The sequence below is a fragment of the Podarcis liolepis genome, assembly GCF_965112155.1.
Source record: "Podarcis liolepis genome assembly, chromosome: 17".
Lineage (NCBI taxonomy): Eukaryota > Metazoa > Chordata > Lepidosauria > Squamata > Lacertidae > Podarcis > Podarcis liolepis.
The window spans coordinates 41,764,295-41,778,494 of NC_139571.1; the positions used below are offsets into that span (position 1 = coordinate 41,764,295).

General features: G+C 45.5%; 1 protein-coding gene across 2 annotated transcripts in view; it reads left to right on the top strand.

Moving 5' to 3' along the window:
- Positions 1–14,200, top strand: part of SPAG17 (sperm associated antigen 17) — a 75,778-nt gene that overhangs the window by 20,008 nt on the left and 41,570 nt on the right. Inside the window, exons 9-18 of one of the 2 annotated variants that reach the window (XM_083481616.1) lie at positions 693–771; positions 2,266–2,357; positions 3,095–3,232; positions 3,313–3,423; positions 4,425–4,575; positions 6,335–6,565; positions 9,302–9,394; positions 10,820–10,869; positions 12,140–12,253; positions 13,929–14,083. In XM_083481616.1, coding sequence (XP_083337742.1) covers positions 693–771; positions 2,266–2,357; positions 3,095–3,232; positions 3,313–3,423; positions 4,425–4,575; positions 6,335–6,565; positions 9,302–9,394; positions 10,820–10,869; positions 12,140–12,253; positions 13,929–14,083 — 1,214 coding nt within the window. The remainder of the gene's footprint in view (positions 1–692; positions 772–2,265; positions 2,358–3,094; positions 3,233–3,312; positions 3,424–4,424; positions 4,576–6,334; positions 6,566–9,301; positions 9,395–10,819; positions 10,870–12,139; positions 12,254–13,928; positions 14,084–14,200) is intronic. The other variant, XM_083481617.1, reaches the window with a different exon arrangement.

Below are 14,200 nucleotides of genomic sequence, written 5' to 3' on the forward strand. Positions count from 1 at the left end.
AGCCCAAGTCTACTACAACAGGCTTTCCATAGGACTTTGACTACTCATAAGGTTTAGCCGGTTTAAAAAGCAAAAGCCAGACCAGAGCTGGCTACCTGTCCTTTTCCCAAAAGCATAATTAAATATACTGGTTATGATCTACAAATCCCAATGTGACTATGTGGGCAGTTATTCACCCATACAAATCTGGATTTTAAGATCCGCAGGAGATATCCATCTTTCTGTCCTGAAGTACATTTGGTGGAGACTCGAGAGAGAGCTTTCTTGGCTGCTGTCAGGTGCTGGAATTCCTTGCCAAGGGCATGCCAGCTAGTCCCATTTCAGATGGCCTCGCGTCGGCTGGCAAAGACATTTTAATTTTGACATGCCTTTTGGCCTATAGGTTGCCTTGTAAATGGTTAAACTGGTTGTGTGAATTGTATCGGAAAGGGGGGGGGGTTCATCTAAGTCATGGAAAGGACAGCCTAAATTCTACATTAATTCAGAAATTCTCCTCCAGGTGATCCCAAGATTCCTCCAGCACTCTATGTGACTCAAACCTGCAGTAGTTCCTTGCATCCCATTATTCACAAAGAGTGTCCAGCAGCAAAATTGACAGCCTGTTTAAGTACTTCATTCAAGTACTGCAATAGCTGGGTTGAAGATTTGAATATAAGACGGCTGTATTGTCATAAATGTTTTTGTTTCACAAGGTACCACCCGCTGCTCCACCTACACCTTCAAGGAGAAAGCAGGCAGCGGAAGAGCCCGCGGCACCAGTTTTAACAACAGGTATGTGTGAAGTGTCTTCAAGTTATTCCTAAACTTTGTCATTGAAAAGAGTGATTCCTTTTCAACATGCTGGAGAAATAGGGCAAAATATGTGTAAACCTTCTGCAGGTAGCAGTGGGGTGATGAGTTTTGATTCAGGCTGCCACCCAGAACCTGAAAATTCCAACTTCTGTAATGAGATGCCTTCTGAAGCAATTCTTAACCATTTTCACTGCATCAAGGCATACTGAATGTCAAAAACTTGCTGTTTATTTCAGGGTAGATTTTATATTCTCAAATATGGAGGATCAGCCATTGTATATCCTTTCTTCCCATCAACTACAGGTCCATTTCTTATACCCATCTTGCACCTAACCTCCTGAATCTTCCTGCTCCCATACATTGCAGCTACTTTTTGCCTTCCCCATCAATTCTGAAGCTACCACTCCTTCCCTTTTTTGCAACTCCTCCTTGCGCATAGACTCCCATTTAACCGGTTAGATCTCCCTACCCAATGCAATTACTAACCTTCCTTTTAACCTCCCCGTTTCTAAAGCCACCACTATTTTCCAACCCCATTTGCACCTCCCCTTTTCGCCTTCACCCTCCTTTTTCAAACCACCTTCCTTCCAAGTTTCCCCTTGCACATGGAACATCCATATGGTGATTTTGTAGCTCTTCGTTGCCCCCTTCTCATCTCTGCTCTCCAACCCCAAGAAGTCTCCTCCTTCCTCACCTGCATATGTGCTGTTGCTGATGCCATAAGCAGTTATGCCAATCTCTGCTATAGCTTGGGGGGAATTCCTGAATTTTCCTCCTGCTGAAGAAGAAGAGTTTGGATTTCACTCCCTTTAAGGAGTCTCAAAGCGGCTGACATTCTCCTTTCCCTTCCTCCCCCACAACAAGCACTCTGTGAGGTGAGTGGGGCTGAGAGGCTTCAGAGAAGTGTGACTGGCCCAAGGTCACCCAGCAGTTGCATGTGGAGGAGCGGAGACGCGAACCCAGTTCCCCAGATTACGAGACTACCGCTCTTAACCGCTACACCACAAGCAATGGACTCTGGAGCTGCCAGCCTCCTCTGGGGACTTTTCCAGGCCACAGCCACCGTGAGGACATGGCAGCGACTACTAAGGATGAAGCAACACTGTCGCTGATGCTTCCTCCTTCTGCCACAGCCCAGGAAGCCCATGCCCAAATACAAGAGTTTGAGGTGTTCTGGTAGGCTGTGAAAACCCAAGCCCAGCCGGCCCATCTTTGAGCAGAGATGAGGACGGAGGGTCATTGGGGTCAAACTAGGCCAGGGACTTGCCTGCATACTGCTCAGAGCTGGGTCTGCTGGTCTCAAACTTCTTTGGTTCTCGGGAAAACCCCACACTAGATTGTCAATACACTGTAGTTCATATGACACTTTGCAATGCTAGCACCATCTGCTGGTGACCACACAAATTTCAGTGTGATGACAGACAGGTACAATATTATATACGAAGGAAGGACAACATTACTTTTTGATTACAGATGTAGACATGAGGTATTATAATGACCTCCTGAACCCAGTCCCTGATGAGATTGTTTCTGTTGCCTTGATACTGGATTGCATGTTGCAACAGGTAAGCACAGTCTTCAGTACAGTCATACCTCGGGTTGAATATGCTTCGAGTTGAGCACGTTCGAGTTGCACTCCACGGCAACCCGGAAGTAACGGAACGCGTTACTTCCGGCTTTCGCCGCTTGCGCATGCGCTGATGCTAAAAATGACATCATGCGCAGAAGCGGCGGAAAGCGACACGCGCGGGCGGAGACATGCTGTCACTAGTTACGTTTGCCTCTAGATGCGAACGGGACTCCGGAACGGATCCCGTTCGCATGTAGAGGTACCACTGTATATTCAAGAATAGTTGTCATTTTTTAAAAAAGGTTTTGTGTGCAGCTAAAAGTCCTTCACACGTTATGCATGGGAAAGTGACCTTATGGGGAGAGAACTGCTTTACTAGTAACAGGACTGGATCTTTCTCAGTTATAACCGTCACAGGTCTCAGTGAACAGTTTTCATAGTTGTTGAAGACATCTGAAGGCAGCCCTGTTTAGTGAAGCTTTTAATGTTTGAAGTTTTATTCTGTTTTTAATGAGGAAACCCAGCCATATGGGTGGGGTAGAAATAATAAATTGTTGTTATTATTGTTGTTATTATTATTTATAGTGACTCCATCCTAAACTGGGTGGGTCCCAATATTCCTTGTTCCTGCTAATGGACAGATTTGGGATTCTGCTGGTATTCTGAGTATCCTGATGCTCAGACTATCCATGACAGCCATGGAGTTATCCTATTTATGTTTTCTTTTGCTAGGTTGTTGCATCAGAACAGAATCTTACACCACCAAGCTTGGTGGTTCCAGAGCCTCGCGAAGATGGGCTGGATCATACCATTGCAAGTCACATGGTTTCGATCCTTCCTTCTCTTGCCCTTCCTGAGAGTGAGAAAAAGGTTTGTATTGCCAAGTATTACTATTTTGTTGTTTAGAAATATAGATATTTTAAATTTGTGTTTTTTACTTTCATTAACAGAATCTTTACAACTCCTTTTATCCTGAAAATAAAGAAAAGACCACGGATCAGAAATGGCCTCTTATACTGAACTACCATGATACCCTGTCCCAGAGATTGTACTTCCTAAAGGTAGAATGTGGTGCAGTTTAGTCTTTCTTTTCTTTTCTTTCTTTCTTTCTTTCTTTCTTTCTTTCTTTCTTTCATCAGTAGCATTAAATGTGTAAATAATAACACTTTGAACAATGAGGGGGAAATAGCAAGTAGGAACATTTTCCTATAAATTTGCTAGGACCCAAAGGACTTCAGAGGCTGGAACTAACTTCACACTCATTGCATAATAATAATAATAATAATAATAATAATAATAATAAGTAAAAAAAAGTAAAGGACCCCTGGACGGTTAAGTCCAGTCAAAGGCAACTATGGGGTTGCGGCACTCATCTCGCTTCAGGCTGAGGGAGCTGACGTTTGTCCGCAGACAGTTTTCCAGGCCATATGGCCAGCATGACTATACCGCTTCTGGTACAATGGAACACCGTGACAGAAACCAGAACTCACAGAATTCCATTTACCTTCCCTTCACAGCAGTACCTATTTATCTGTTTGCACTGGCGTGCTTTAGAACTGCTAGGTTGGCAGGAGCTGGGACAGAGCAACAGGAGTGTTGTGCGGATTTGAACCACTGACCTTCCAACTGCCAAACCCAAGAGGCTCAGTGGTTTAGACCACAGCACCACCAATAATATATTTATACCCTGCCCATCTGACTGGGTTCCCCCAGCCACTCTGGGTGGCTTCCACACTGTAGGACATCAAATATTAAAAACTTCCCTATACAGGGATGTCTTCAGGTGTCTTCTAAAAGTCAGATAGTTGTTTATTTCCTTGACATCTGATGGGAGGCTGTTTCACAGGGTGGGTGCAACTACTGAGAAGACCCTTTGACTGGTTCTCTGTAATTTCACTTATCATAGTGAGGGAACTGCCAGAAAGCCCTCAGAGTTGGATCTCGGTCTCCAAGCTGAATCTAAGTGCCAGTTTTCAGTTAAATTTTCAAGTTCAAGAATATTTTTATGTAGGATATATAGGGCATTAACGTCGGTTAATATTTGTTTCTTTTTTCTCTTCAGATGCAGGGTGGTTTAGACCCAGCCAAGGTTGAAGATGAAATGATGTGCAAACTGCCTTTGATGGATCTTCTTAAATTCCCTCTTCCGCCACCTGGAACCAATACCAGACGCCTTGCCAGAATCCATGAGCTCATGCACTATTGCACTAGCGGTAACATGCTTCCTTTACTGTAAACAGTTTACCCCAAAATCCAAAAAGGTTGTTATAAGGTATTTTTATAGGACCAGGTAAAGGTTTGAGTCCCTTCACACCTTGTTTAATGTATTATAGGCCTCCCTTGGCCTGAAGAGGCTTGGTACAAGTGTGAACTGTAAATGGTAATAAGAGAGGTTTCCTGGTAAGTAGGGTAGAATCGCCTTTAATTCTGCTCCGGTTGCAAGGCACGAAGGGATTATGCTTCACCTGTTGCAGTGCAAGTCACTGCTCATCCTGTTCCTGAACCCTTTCCCCAATTCGTAAGTCTGCGCTGTAAGCCATACATTGTATTTTTAAAAATAGGTAGTATAGGTAGTATAGTACAGTACAAGCGACTCCCCACTTATTCAGGGGTTACATTCCAGTGCCCCACGTGCATAAGTGGAAATCACATAAGTGGGGAGCACCCTCTAAACACCCTTTAAATGCCCGCTCTGCCACTCTCTCTGCAACCCAGATCAAAAATACTGTACTAAAAAAGATCCACAACTGGAACTGAAGCTCTGGGGCTGCCTGGACAATGTGTGGGAAAGTGGCTGCAGCTGTAGAGCTGGGCGATATTACGATTAATTGTCTGAAACTGGTATGGCCTTCAAACCGCAATACCAGTTTCAGACTTTTTGAGCTGGCAGTACATTGCGGCTCCCCAGCCACTGCCGGCACCTCATTCCTGCCTGCCTGCCTGAGCTGTTCTGGCGGCAGCCAGGAAGCCATGATGTATCGCCAGTTCAAATTGCCTTGATCAGCTGAGAGGTGAGCAGGAGTGATAGGGTTGGGCAATTCCAGACATCGTGATATATCAGTACATCACGATATTCAGCTGCTGATCTATCACAATGTTGAAAACCAGGTATTGCCCAGCTCTCTGCTGCTGCTGTGCTACCCCACATTTCAGGTGTTAAGCAGGGAGGCTGAGCAGCCTCAACAAAGCCCTGCTGTGCCTCCAGTCCCTTCCTTGCCCTTACTGAAGTCCTCTTCGAGCTCCGGAATGGGTCTCCTCACGAGGACTCTCCAGCTGTCAGGCTTTGGGGGACCGGATCCCTCCCCTGGTGGCAGTAAAGAAGCAGATCAAACAAAAGGAGCATTCTTACCAGTTAGTTTCTTTAATAATCACAGCAACAGAGAAAGGAATGCATATCTCTCTAGAAATGGCGTTGCTCCCAGTTAAGGTTCACCCCCTCCGTCCCCATTAATCTATGTCACTCCTACATCTGGTAATCTGAGCTTGTTGCCGCTACACTTTCTGTTCTAGCACTCTCAAAGCCCATCTAGTCTTAGGCGAAGAGGGGTTAGGGATTCTTTGCAAGGACACTGAATCTGCCAGCCGTCCCTCTCCTGGCATTTCCTCTTCTAGCTGTTCCTCACCCAGTATTTCCCAGCTTTCCCCCTCTGGACTATGCCCCTCTGCAAACCACTGTTCTAAATCAATACTGTCTTCCTGCCCTTGGGAAGGTTCAGAAAGGATTATCCCACAATTCCTCCTCAATCCAGCCCCTGACACCAGGTCTCTCCCTCCATTTTCTGGTATGTATTAAATTACGATTTCCTGGCACCGCACATATACATGGATGTGCATGAGTCAATCATGCGCAAGTGGGAGGGATTCCTGTATATCAATGAAAAGTGACCAGTGCCTGTAGGAAAAATATCTCATCATGGGACACACTTTGCTGATGTCACTGAGTTTACTTTCTGTGCCTTGATCTTCCTACAGAACACATGAACTGGGCTGAAATAGAGCGAGCTTTTAAAGTGTTTACATTTGAAAGTCTGAGGCTGACAACGGTAGATGACTCTGGACAGCTAGAAGGCTGTGGCAGAATGCTTGGTGGTGGTGATGAGATTTCTTACATCCCATGGGATAATCCTGCTGAGTTTGCCAGACAACTGAGACAAGAATTGATGGACCTAAAAATATCACAGGAAGACTATCTGAACAAATCAGGTACAGAGGTTATCATAATTTTTTTTATTTATTACCATATTTTTCGCCCCATAGGGCGCACCACCCCATAGGACGCACCTAGGGGTTTTTTTGGGGGGGGGAATAAAGGAAAAAAATTATTTCCCCCCCAGGCGCGGGGCTGGCGCGGGGGAAGCCCGAGCTTCCCCCAATCCCAGCCCCGAGAACAGCCTGCTATCCGCAAGCCTAGGGAGGCCAGCCGTAAGTCGCGCCGGTCTCCCCAGGCTTCGGAATGCAGGCAGCTCTGCGCAGCCATCGGGAGACCGGCGCGACTTCGCACCCCGCTCCGGATGGCTGCGCAAAGCTGCGCTCGCCCCGGGACAGCAGGCAGCTCTGCGCAGCCATCGGGAGGCGGGCGCAAAGTGGCGCCGGTCTCCCGAGGGTTGTGCAGAGCTTCCTGAAGCCTGGAGAGCGAGAGGGCTCGGTGTGCACCGACTCCTCTCGCTCTCCAGGCTTCAGCGAAAGCCTGCATTCGCCCCATAGGACGCACACACATTTCCCCTTCATTTTTGGAGGGGGAAAAGTGCGTCCTATAGGGCAAAAAATACGGTAAATGAAATTTATATATCACTTGATTGTTTAAAAAACACACCTCAAAGCTGTTTATGAAAGATAAAACAGTAAAATCAAGAAAAAATCACAACCATGTGTTAAAACGGTGCGTGTTATTGCTAGACCTCTTACTGAAAGATGTATATACCGTATTTTTCGCCCTATAGGATGCACCGGCCCATAGGACACACCTACTTTTGGGGGGGGAATAAAGGGGAAAAAATATTTCCCCCCCCCCCCCCAGGCACAGGGCTGGGGAAGCCCAAGCTTCCCCTGACCCCAGCCCCCAGAACATGCAGCTCTCCGCAAGCGTGGGAGCCCAGTGCTGGGCTCCCATGGCTTGTGGAGAGCTGCGCGAAGCTAAGCCTGGGCGCGCTGCGCCTCTGCGCTGTCCCCCAAGCTTGCGGGGCTGGCGGTGGGGAGAAGCACGCGTCTCTCCGCCGTCAGCCTCCAAACCACGTCGGGAGACAGCGGGATGGCGCGCTGCACCTCCCCGCTGTCCCCCGAGCTTGTGGGGCTGGCGGTGGGGCTCTCCTGAAGCCTGGAGAGTGAGAGGGGTAGGTGCGCACCAACCCCTCTCGCTCTCCAGGCTTCAGCGAAAGCCTGCATTCGCCCCATAGGACGCACACACATTTCCCCTTAATTATTGGAGGGGAAAAAGTGCGTCCTATAGGGCGAATAATACGGTACATTTGCTGCTGAAACAAAGGGCAGTAAAGGCACAAGTTCAAAATGGGATTTTAGAGAATGCTCTGTAAGTCATCTTGGCCAAGAGATACATTTTCCAGTATGGCCATTGTTTGCCTTGGTCCACACCCAAAGCAAAATTGCTGAAGCCCCTGTTCTCAGACTTCTGCTCTGCAATGGTGACGTGTGGCATCTCTAAGACGGCTCTGCAGAGACATTTTGGACAGATCACAGAGAAAGTGGTTCTTTTGAAAAACCTAAAAGAAGAGCTAGAGATAGGAGAAAGCCAAGTGTTGTTAGCCAAAGGATGAAAGAGATGGAAGTATCCTAGCTAAGCAGGGATGATGAGGGCTAAGAGGCAGAGTCGGAAGAGGATTTAAAGGCAAGGCAGTTAGAATCAGGAAGAAAAAGTTTGACTGCCAGGGCCTGATCTATATTTGCCACAGAGTAGGATGGGAGAATGCTGAGGTCATAAAACAGATTACAGTGGTACCTCGGATTACATATGCTTCAGGTTACATACGCTTCAGGTTACAGACTCCGCTAACCCAGAAATAATACCTCGGGTTAAGAACTTTGCTTCAGGATGAGAACAGAAATCGTGCTCTGGTGGTGCAGCAGCAGCAGGAGTCCCCATTAGCTAAAGTGGAGCTTCAGGTTAAGAACAGTTTCAGGTTAAGAATGGACCTCCAGAACGAATTAAGTACTTAACCCGAGGTACCACTGTACAGTACTAAAGAATGCAGGTATAGTACTTAAGAACACACAGAGAGAAAACACCATGGTGCACCTCTACTAGTGCCTTCATCTGCCCCACCTGCAATGAAACATGTCTCTCCCATATTGGTCTCTATAGGCACAGCAGGCACCGTAACTCTCCAGTGGTTTGACTGTACTCCCAAAGGTGTACTCCTCCCTTGTCTCCCAAAATAGACAGATGCCAACAACAGCTGTTAAAGGAATTTATACTGAGCTTGTTAATGTTGTATATGTTTGGAGATGGCTACAATCCTAAACACAAGTACTAAGGAATAAGCACTGTTGAAGGTTCTTCCAAGTAAACATACCTAGGGAATTGTCCTGATGCTGTCAGAAACCCGAGTCTTCTAGTACTGTATAGGTCACAGTATTCTCTTTTGCTCTTACCATTTTTAGTCTATTTACGATATTCCTTCAGAGCCGAAAAGATTCAAAGTTATTCGACATGCCCTCATTCTCCTTCACAGTGAAGTCATGGTCATATTCAACATTTTTCAGAGGTCAGTCCCTCTCCACAGTCCACTTGCCCTCAGGCCATGTTGCAGATGAGCAACTGCACTATTCACAGACCACGTGCCACTGCCAGAGTCCACAGGAGGCCAGTCTGCTTTCCCCACATTGTTTCTGTGCTGCCACTTTGAATGTTGAAACTTAAACAGGAGATTAGAGAACTCCCATTCTGACTTCGGAATTTTTCTGATTTGCACCACCTGTTTATAGGGCTTTGCACTGACAGTGCTTTTCGTAGTCGACAATTTTTCTCTTTTTCATTTGACAACGGTATTAAGAGACCATCAGGACTTTACAATTCAGGTATGCTTTATTTGGAAAGAGCTTCTTTCCCTTTCCCTCTGTCTTCACTTTGGTGTTAAAACAAAGTACTTATTTTTCTCATCGGTGATCAGTCTGCCAAAATACACTCATATTAGCAAACTATCTACAGAGAATACCAACAGCTAAGCAAAGCTTATCCCTGAAAGTCAGTCAGGTTCCTTAAAGAATCACAAGGCAATCCAGCAGGCTGGCAGTGTTGGGAAACGGCCCCCTCGGGAAAGGCTGACTCCTCTTCCCAGGCACTGGGGCCTGTTGCCAGTGATCTGCCCCTGGCTGGTCTTCGGTCAGTCCAGGAAGATCTGAAATAAGCGACACCTCCCTCTTGAGAGATGCACACTCCCTTCCCCCTTGCATGTCAGCAGGAGAAAGAAAACAGTCTGGAAGTAGTCTGACTCATTCTACTTTATTCCCGGACTGTACACTGTACAAAACATGTCTGCTCTCTCAGAAACCTCCGTACAACTCACTCACTCCCCCTTTACAGCAACAACAGGAAGGTCTCAAGTTACACTGAGAACACAACCCTGAGAAGAGCGTTGAACATCCTGTCTCACGCTCAGAAACATCAGATGAATCATATGATGTAAACAATGAGCTGCTAGTTTGCAGCTGCTGAGCACTCATATCCCAACAGGCAGAACCAGCAGCTAGTTTATGCTAGACTATTGCATAGTCGGGCTCCTATGCACTCCCATCAGTAGAGTCTAGCTGCCAGTCCACAAACTTAGCTATGCAAAAAAGCTGCAATAAGAATGCAAGCCGTGTAGTGCAGCAGAGCTCATAAACAGGTGGTCCCGGGTCCAGTCTTCCTACCGGAAAAAGCTAGCTGCAATCCTTGCACACAGCACAGCTTAGGTGTCAGAGCTAAACAGGGGGAACGCTACATGAGCCAATTGGCTGTGGCATCACACAGGCTCTGCCAATCACATTGGCCAGAGGCGCACCCTCGCTTCTCATTCGTTGTTAAAGAGTATGTGTGTATGTGAAACACGAAGACACAAAGATTGTCCATTTCAGATTAAGGACAAAAAAGAATTAAGGCTACAATTCTATATACTGGGAGTAAAGTCCATTGATTTCTTTTGAATGGGATTGCACCATAAAGAAGCACATCCTCTCTCCTGGTTCATGGACTTGCTGACCCAAGGGTTTTCGTGGAAAATCCTTATAATAAACAGACATTATTATTAAGAGAGAGGCATGTTGTGAGAAAGAGGCAAGCCGGTGCTCTGAAAAACGCAGAGACCGTTTATCAGGGTAGAGCAGGATGGAGATTGTGCCACCAGCATTTAAGAACAGGAACAGCCAAACAACCAGATGAAAAGATAAAATATGTCTGTGGGTGTGTTAGTGTATGCATCTCTTATCCATCCATCCATCCATCTATTTAGCTTTATTTTTCAGATCGGGTTGCTGAATGTAAGAGTGATCTCAACGCTTCTCTTGAAAATAAGGTAAGAAATACTGTGGTTGAAATGTGCTTTACAGTATGATATGAAAGTGGAGTCTGTACATGTGAATTATGGTAGCTGAGAATTTTCGGTGCGTTTTTAACTTCAAATGTATATATAACAGATGGATGCTCTTTGGTGATTCAAAATCTTTCCTCTTAAAGATTATATGTACACTAATAAAAGTAGAATAGGAACTTCTAATGCCACGTTGTTGTACTCTAAAATCATAACCAGTTAAAAATTCTTACCCATTATCATTCTGTGTTGCCTGCGATTCTGTCTCCTTTCAGTATGGGCAGTTCTCTAGACTTACAGGTAAAGGACCCCTGACCCCTTAACTAAGTCCAGTCGCGAACAACTCTGGGGTTGCGGTCAGCTAGTATTTGTTGAAGCTGTTTCCATTGCTTTATATAATTTGAAATTTAAAGATTGCTCTTGAAGAAAAAACCTGTGTTCCAAAATAGATTGAGCTGTAATAAATCCTATTAGTACGCATTTTGGGGAACAAATTAATTCTGTTAGTTCTTTCTGGTCTCACATATTGATGTCCGTCCCCCATCCCTCCCACTTTTTTACTTCTGTATTGAGTTTTTTATTGAAAGGAGAGGCAGGTGACACATTCCATTCCCGCTTCCATTCTTAGAGGCAGCTTTCTCCTTTATCTGAACAGATCCATGCCAAACTTACTCGGATAGATTACTGTATTTTTCGCTCTATAAGACGCACCAGACCACAAGACGCACCTAGTTTTGGAGGAGGAAAACAAGAAAAAAAATATTCTGAATCTCAGAAGCCAGAACAGCAAGAGGGATCGCTGCGCAGTGAAAGCAGCAATCCCTCTTGCTGTTCGGGCTTCTGGGATAGCTGCGCAGCCTGCATTTGCTCCATAAGACGCACACACATTTCCTCTTACTTTTTAGGAGGGAAAAAGTGAGTCTTAAAGAGCAAAAAATACAGTATTTGAGAGCGAATCTATGTGATAGTTTGTGTCAGGATGGGTGTTGCTGCTTATCTAGAAGTATCTGTCCAAGTCTTCCCATTTACCAAATTAAAAATTAGTTTTGTGACTCCCAAGCCCCCCCCAAAAAGGTTAAAATCATAGAACTGTAGAGTTGGACAGGAGCCCTGAGGATTATCTAGTTCAACTCCTGGCAATGCAGGAACCTCAACTGGATCATGCATGACAGATGGCCATCCAACCACTGCTTAAACCCCTGCTCTGTGGCCTTCGTTATATGTGATTGTTTTATACCTCTTGGTGTTTCTTCAGATACATTCAAATACAGATGCAGAAATAGAATTAGTTGCCATACAGGAGACCCAGCAGCGGTGTTTGAAAGACTGGAGTTTTGCAGAACATTTTCAACCGCACCTTCTCTTCCAGGTATTTTTAGTTGCTTTTTCTTCATGATACAGATAGGTAGCTGTGTTGGTCTGCCATAGTCAAAATAAAAAAATTCCTTCCAGTAGCACCTTAAAGACCAACTAAGTTAGTTCTTGGTATGAGCTTTCGTGTGCATGTGTGTATCTGAAGAAGTGTGCATGCACACGAAAGCTCATACCAAGAACTAACTTAGTTGGTCTTTAAGGTGCTACTGGAAGGAATTTTTTTATTTCTTCATGATGTAGAGGGGGGGACAGAAAAGGGTAGTGAGCATTTCATTTCTATACCCCTGCTTCAGACGCAAAGCTGAAGAGTGACGTTTCTTAACCATTTGCATTTAGCCACCCTTTTAAATCTTAATTGCACACCTGTCACCAAAGCAGGGGAAACTGTCTTTGTATTCTGTTTTATCTTGGATATCATCATAGGTATTGCTTGTTGGGAAGAGTGGAGGTGCCATTTACTGTGCCCACCTTCACTTCTATGAGTGTCCTTTCCCTTGATACAAAAAATAGGTCACACAGGACTTAGTAAAAGAGATGTTCCTTCTCTTATTTACATATGAAGAACTTGCTGGGCACCTTTTTATGGGCAGAGGGGGAGTTACTCTTCCATCATAGCTCTTCTGAAATAAAATGTATTTGCGTACACATGGTACAATCAACCTGTCACGGAGCCTGTATATTAACTAAGATAGAGCTGGTGTCATCAGCATGTTAATGACACTGGACCCTAAATCTCCTAATGCCAGTTCCAGTGCCTTTATAGAGATATTAAACAACATTGGAAATAAGAATAGTGCTCTGTGGCACAACTGCTAGTGGGTAGACATGTAATCTTCCAACAGTATTTTCTGAACTGAACCCTGTAGGTAGGAATGGAACCTCCAGGTCGCCCTGGGCAAGATAAAACAACTAGCAGATTCAGTAAATGAAATCAATAATAGCCACAGCAACACTGTGCCACCAAGCCATGGAAACTGTGCATGAGGATAAATTGCTCAATGGTATTGAAAGCTGCTACGAGCAAAAGCAACAAGATTGCACTTTCCCTGTCCCTCTCCTGATGGTGGTCACCATCTGGGCAATCAATGTCTAGTATTAGTTACAAAAAAAGTACGTTAAGTATGCTATAAATATGTTTTTTATGTTAAAACTGTTCCCCCGAATGCCCCTTTCCCCATTGCCAGTCATTTACAAAAGTTGATGTCAGGGAACTGACATCAGAGCGAGAGGCGAAGGCAAGACTCCCAGATTCTGCGGGCGAAGGACCCAGCACCAGGGGGAGAAGCAGCTCGGTAGAGGGGGAAGGAAATCAGCGCAACACCAGGGATAAAGGGGGGCAGATGGGGGGGGAAGCGGAGGGAGAGCTCCAGGATTCTTCTCTGGACATCAGTGAGGAGAGCACAGGTCCTCCACTACCCACGCCTTCCCTGCGCAGAAGACTCCCGCACAGTGAGAGGAGGAGGCGACTGGGAGTCAAGACAGCTTCTATGCTGGAAGAGGTTTAAGAAACGCCCACAGACAGATTCTGCTAGCGACTGAGACAGCCGCACGGAGATGGGCTGTGCAGTCAGAACGGTTTAACCAAGTCAATTAAGCCTAGAGAGGTGGCAGTGTATGCACGAGTAACTCATACCCATTACAGTTGAGTTATGCTTTCCCTTCGTTCTCAGGTTCTTCACAATGCAATCCAGCATTACAAATGCATTGATTCCTATTATCACACTCAAGATAACTCCTTGCTGATAGTCCTTCATAATCCTATGAACCAACGTTGCCAGTTTGAAGAGTCCTGGAATGTTGCGTTGCATTCTGACGTTGGATTCAGGTGAGAGGTTCTTCAGGCAATTCCTCCAAATAGCCCAGAAGCCATAGGTATGGAATACAGCATGAAAAGGAGAGGATGGTGATTCGCGATGAGAATGGCAAGTGCAAGCAAGTGTAA